This window comes from Phaethon lepturus, unplaced genomic scaffold (assembly GCF_000687285.1).
Source record: "Phaethon lepturus isolate BGI_N335 unplaced genomic scaffold, ASM68728v1 scaffold2997, whole genome shotgun sequence".
Lineage (NCBI taxonomy): Eukaryota > Metazoa > Chordata > Aves > Phaethontiformes > Phaethontidae > Phaethon > Phaethon lepturus.
In genome coordinates this window covers 6,611-13,246 of record NW_010553841.1, presented here as the reverse complement: position 1 = coordinate 13,246, position 6,636 = coordinate 6,611, and the positions used below count along the sequence as shown (strand labels likewise).

Here is a 6,636-nt window from a genome sequence, read left to right as displayed (position 1 = left end):
ATGGCTTTCTGCAGAAACTGGGTCTGAAAATGCATGTAGACAAGGAAACATGAAATGATCAGCTTTGAGCCCCAAACTAATGAGGGTTACATCTAAAATAGTCCGTGATGTTAAGTCTCACACACTCATCAATGAGTGTAGCACAATGGTATTCTCGATGCAAATAGGCTCAAGCAAGATTTAAAAAAGGATGGTTTTTTTTTCTGAGATGTTTGAAAACAATGTTGATTTAGTCACATGCAGTAGCTGTTATTTCACCTACAGCATCAGGAGCAAGCTACAAAGAACAGCAAAGAACATGTAAAAGGATCATACAGCACCAAGCAGTATTCTTGATGAAGTAGTAACTTTGGGTTTTTTTTCCCTAGGAGACTTCTTTCCTTTCCATACTCTTTCAGCAGTGTTCATGAGATAATCAATACAGTTTAAACTTTGTTGTCTGCAAGTACAATATCTGGCTTTCAAACGCTCACACTGATCTGTGTTGTGAAACAAAGGGCAAGGCTTAGTCCTGCACTGCCACCCTGATTAATGACTTGATTGGCCTTTCTTCTTGTACTCAAAGGGAGTGGTAGGCTTTGAATTGGACATTGAATTCTCATAAAATGTTGCATTTATTTTATAGTTGCAAGAGTGATCACAGACTTGGCTACCTGTCCTGAGGAAACAGGCCTCTGGAGCAAGACCCAAGCGGTTGTACTTTAAACCTGAGATAGTAGAGTTTTACAGAAATAAATACCTGTATCACATAACACTGGAAAGGTATTTTCAGGGATTTTTTTTTTCCTTTTATGAATAGATATAGCATGACTTCAAAGCTCACTCTTACTGTTTCTACAGCCCCAATCAGAATGTGCTTCAGCCTCTTTCTTTCATTCTCTCTTCAATTTCTTCTCTTGGCTTTTGTTGTTGTTTAACACTTCTTTAGAAATAGTCTAGCAAATATATTTAAATACAGTAATGCATGTGTGGAAGATGATTGTTGCTCTTGTTAAACTGAAAATTCAGAGTCAGAATCCTAGTTTTAAGTATTGTAACTTTTGAACTTAGGGCATCTATGGCAGGTAAATATTACCTTTATTATTAGTGTAAGTGTGTTTTATTGTCCATCACCATCATAGCTACCACACAGCTAGCCATGCAACCTCCAGGATAAGGTATTGTGCAATCATGCCATCCCTGCACAAGGCACACACATTCGGTATGACATACTGTCTGTAGGCGGGACCCTTTGAATGTAGGGTCTAGGGCATGTCATGTGAGCTTCTGCATCAGGATGTCACCCTGAAGTGGTCACTTCACCTCCTGATCCTACAGAGAACATGCTATCAGGTCCTAGCACTAACAGAGTAATAATGACCCAATGGTTCATGCACTACTTCTCTTTCTACAGAGACAAGCCATATTGGGCAGGGGGGAACATGTGCATGTGTCCTGCTTAGATACTGGTATGAAGTAGCATTATACATGTAAAGTATTCTCAGTACCAACCAACATCAGGTATCAATATTGCTTTGGCATTCACAATTCAACACTTATGACCTGTGCTGCCCTGTATGACCTACTGCAGGTGAACTTGATGCAGTCCTGCCTTCTTGTACTCCTCTGGCTCCTGGTCACATATCTCGGTAGTATTTTCCCTTTCCCAGCAAGAAGTTGGTGAATGTGGTGGGCTTAGTCTGGGACTGTAGGGAGGCACTAGTGAAGGTGGGACTACACTAAGGTGGGAAGCCTTTCATCTGGGGCAAAATCTCTTAGGTCCAGATGGCTCCTGCAGAGATCACATTAGCAAGGAAATGGGATAATAAAAAGTGTAGAAAAAAAATATACTGCCCCCCCCCTACACTCCCCCCTCCTCCTCCCCAATTTCTCTTTTCTAAAACTCAAATAGGAGCATGATGGTACAATAATTGTTATATTTGTCATCTGCCTCATGTAAGATTTGACATTACTGCCACCAGAAACTTTCCCTCCTTGTTGTATATTCTGGGTCAGCAATGGACCATGCAGTTATAACCCAGTAGCGAATAACTGCTTTCCAATCAATCCACTAAGCCACAGCTGAATTCTTAAGTAACATTTCACCAGAATCTAAACTGGAGTTGAATCCTAAATTCTGGTCTTCTAAACTAGAAACTGATGAACAAAAAGAGAAAGGAAAGATGCAATTCAGAAAATATTTTATTGAGTACAATACCATTTCATTGTAGGCTTTCGTCAAAGGTCTACCTTATAAAACACCATCAACCTCTCTGAGGTTGAATACAGCTTGGGCAGGTGCACAAGGAGTGGGAGAGAGGGGTGGCATCTGCAAATTTTCATGCAAGCAGCATAATATGGGATATTTGCATCCAGGCAGTACCCTGTCATAGTGCCCAAGTTTGCACCATCTCACCAGAAAAAAAAGTAATGAATCTACATTTAAATTTTATAAAGGATTGTAACAATGAGTTACAAGTTCAAATCTACAGGGTGCTGCCGCTGCACATTCAACGGCTAAATTGAAGATCATAAAATGAAAATCAGGAGCTCAGAATCAAAGTACCATAGTAAGCCTTGTGCGGAAAGAGAATTAACCCTAAATCCAGAAACTGATGGCTAACAAGACATCATAACTACTGTAGAGGAGGAGAACTGTAATTTTTACCAATGTACTAACATCTAACTTCCATTTTTAGCAGATGGAAGACCATAAAAGTTCCTGGAATTGGGGTTAATCCCACAACACAAGTCTAATCAAGACTCGGCATCATGGTTCTTGGAAGGAGATTAAATGAACATTACTCTGCAGGCAATTTTCAGTTGCATGAAGCACCTGCTCAGATCATAGAGAACAGCTTTAAACAGGGTAAAAGTGTGGTAATATTTATATGAATGAGGTTGCTGCTTACTGGAATGCAGACCAACTAATTTTTCTGGTGTATGTATTCTTTTTCAGTGATGCCAAGGCTTAAATGTGCTATAAAATGTAGGAACAGTCATAAGCAACCTTGAAAATGTCCCTATATTACTTAAATTCTTCTCTCAACCCTCCTTCTTTATGAAGTATATATACATTCAGAGACTGTAGGAAGTTTTCAGGTTGACCATATTTCTGCAGCTAACTCTGGATTTTATGAGCTGGTCCCCACAGAATCTTTAAAACTCTGCCATGAAACCTGCACTGTACTGACAAAGAATTTGAGGAGCACTTGTTATAACAGTAAATACGAAGGTAAGTACAGCAGTTAATATGTCATATTATACAGAGACTTCCATTGTCCTTTGGGTGTGCATGTCCCAACATGTATAAGTACCACCACTTTATCAGGAAATGATTTTATAAAGCAGGATGGAACAATTTGCTAACTACAACAATATTTTCAATGGAAAAAGAAGTTATTAAACCACATTTTAAAGCAAGAAAGCTGTAAATGTAAAGTTTAGCATATTCATTAGCAATTAGAGGAGAAAGTCCAGAATAGCCCAGAAAGGCCAAAGTATTCAAATAATTCTGAAGGGTTCTGTTGAAATGAATTTCTCATTTATTAAAAAGACAATGCATTCTCAAGAGCGCATCTTCTGCAGTGAAATAATTTAGTTTCTTCATATAGACACATCATACACAATGTTAACAACCATGAAAAACAATACAAAATGCTTTCAAATTTAACAAGTAGAAAAATATAACTAGTATATATGGCAATTGTGAATCTAATACTGTACAGAAGTATTTATGGATTTTACAAATAAATTATAGCTTAAATGCCCTTTTTAAAATTTTGAAATGTACACTGGAACATAGGTTCTGAAGCTTACCACTAACTTGCCACAAATGAGTGCCAGTCAAATGTTCTGCCCACAAGCTCAAAAAATTTCTTGTTGGGTTCATGGAAATACTCATGCAGTTTCTCGAGTAACCGGGTGTCTACTTGTGGGTGTGCTCGTCCTTTTGACTCATGTAAACAACGCTCTCTACCACTGTCCCTTAGGCAGTAGAAGCCTTTAGTTTTATTGAAATAAAAGTTTGAAGCATTTATCTGTGGTGACAACTTCAAAAATCTCTCTACCTTCTCTATTTCTGGGAAGGGATCTTTGATTAATTTATCCCCATCTACAATGTGGATATGATCAAGAGGAAAATACTTCAGCCAGTTTTGCATGTGAATGTAGTATAAGCTTCTGTTTATTGCCTTGTAGTCCACATTGAGTTCACCATCTTTAATCAGGAATTGTTCAATGGATGGATACGGCTTGTGCTTCTGCATGTGATTGTAGAACACTTGGGTGTAATCTGATAGTACTCTCTCACTTGGGTCTCTTAAAATAAGGAGTAGTCTCATTGATTGGTTCATGTTATGAACTCTTTCAGGCACTTTAGGCGATGTGAAATATGCTGGAGTTTTTTCCACGGTGATCTGATGGGGATAAGAGAATGGCATTTGATTAATATACCACTGCAATCCGTTTCTGTAATGATCTTCCCAGTCAAAGAAGTGAACTTCACTTTCTGCTGCCGCAATATCTGGGTGGAGACTCAGCATCTCTAACAAAGCTCTTGTTCCACCTTTTCTCACTCCAATAATGATAGTCTGTGGTAGCTGCCGGCATGATCCATTAGAATGAATGTTTTCCTTGAAGTCATTTTTTTGAGATGTTTTCTTTAAAAGCTCTCTCTGAACAGACTGAGAAGTCTCAGCCTTTGAATTTATAGCCGGTCTGGAAGGCACTATCTGAGGTTGAACAATAAGCAACACAGCTCCCAGCAGAAAAGATGCCATGACAGAAGTTCTTAGTCTGGTTTCACTCAAGCAGGTAATGGGGTATAGAGTGATTTCCACTGAGAACAACCTTTAAAAGTTGTTTTTGTTTTGCCGAATGAACATGTATTTCTCAAACAGAAACTTTGCTGAAAGAGGAAAAAGAAAAACAGCACATTACTTTAAATTCAGACATATCACTACTAAAGCCACACTGCAAGTATCTTTTGTTTTTCACAGCTGAGCAAACTTCTTTAGCTTTCCCAACTCTAGGCTCATAGATCATTTGTTATAATTAAATTCTTTGAAAGACAGGCACATACAACAATGCCATGAAAAAATGATTTCCAGTCATCAGGAGACATGAACGTTCTGAATCTTTCTCTTGCACCCAAGATTCATCCAGAATATGATTTTTTATTATTTTTTAAAATCTGATTTCATTGGAGTTGAACCACAATCACAAGAGAATTAAGTGGGGTTTTTTATCTGCAAGAATAGGTTTATCTTAGAAACAAAACAAAAAGGAAAAGGAGTGGACTGGACGAAAAGAACATTCATAAAAGCTGAAGGTCTTGTAGGAAGTCTGGGAATTATAGCCTCCTAAGGGACCATGTGTTCGCAACCTTAGAAGTCAAGTCTCCTGGGAGAAAGGCTCACACAATATAGAGACAGCTGCCCAACCATGGGAAGGTAACATTCTCCTAGGAAAAACTTAGGAAGAGCTCTGGGCCAGTAGTATACCAAGGAACAGTTGAATTTTTGTGTCATTTTTAAGTGAAGTTAATATTTGCTTTGTGCTTAGGGTTTCTAGGTATTCAGTCAGGTGGTACGCACTCTGGCCCTGCAAAAAGGTAAGATAATGAAACCATAGGGTATAGCATGACTGCATGAACAAAAGAGAGCTGCAGTTCCAGTCATGATGCTCAGGAAACGAAATACACAATGGACACTTCTGAAGGTCATTTCAAGAGTTAGCCAGCAAGCTGCTGCGACGTAAACAACTAACGTTACACTTTATCAAAAGACTACTAAATACCACCACTGGACTACTAAATAGCACCTTCAATTTAAAGGTCAGGGTGTTTTTAATGCAATGTTTGAAGTGAAATCTTAATGGCCTCACACATGGCACAGCTGTTGCCATGCTATGAGCAGGCTGCATATACAAGCTCCCTAAATTAAGATGCCTTCCAAAGACTTTATAACCTTAGGGGAGGGCTGGTGTAAGTATGATTTCAGTATTGTCTAACTCCATTTAGAAATTGAAGCCACGATGGCAGAGCACCCGACTGCTTTGCCTTAGTACGCTACTGGAATTATGAATTTAGGCTTGGAACAGCGTGTGCTGTACCAGCTAACAAGGGTTGAACTATGAAATTACATACGAACAACCTGAGGAAATGCAAGGGCTAGGTTTTGGAAATTCTCCAGAGAATCTGAAAAGAAACTAATGACTTTTCCACAATAAGCTAAGTCCCAGTGTGACAAGGACTAATGATGTGTTTCCAAGTGATCTAGAAAGTTCTGTTTGATAGCTTTGCATTTACAGAGGTCATGAATCCATCCTGAATGGAGCAAGTCTGCTACCTGATGTTTGCTACTGATTATTGCTTTTATGCTTTCCCTTTTCCTAATCACTTTTAAAGGGCTACAAGGCAGCAATATTATTAGGAAGCAGAAATCAAGGCTGGGAGGAGAGGGAAGCAAAGTGTCATCATAGATGTGAAGTCAAAAGAGTGCGTGCTTCCCTGTATGCCTGCAGGCTTTGAGCTCATGGCTATGCCCTGTCTTGGGCAGAAGGTCACATCTGGGCTGTTCTGTGATGTCCAACTTGAGGCAACTTTGCAGAGGAAACTTGTTCTTCCATTTTTGGTCACTGCTAAATTTTATCTGG

The 6,636-nt window shown here is 39.0% G+C and overlaps 1 protein-coding gene across 1 annotated transcript; it reads right to left on the bottom strand.

Moving 5' to 3' along the window:
* Positions 1 to 3,559: 3,559 nt before the first annotated feature.
* HS3ST1 (heparan sulfate (glucosamine) 3-O-sulfotransferase 1) lies at positions 3,560 to 4,881 on the bottom strand. Its single transcript, XM_010291635.1, has one exon. It carries the CDS (start codon positions 4,758 to 4,760, stop codon positions 3,801 to 3,803), a length of 960 nt encoding a protein of 319 aa, XP_010289937.1. The 5' UTR covers positions 4,761 to 4,881; the 3' UTR covers positions 3,560 to 3,800.
* Positions 4,882 to 6,636: the final 1,755 nt, after the last annotated feature.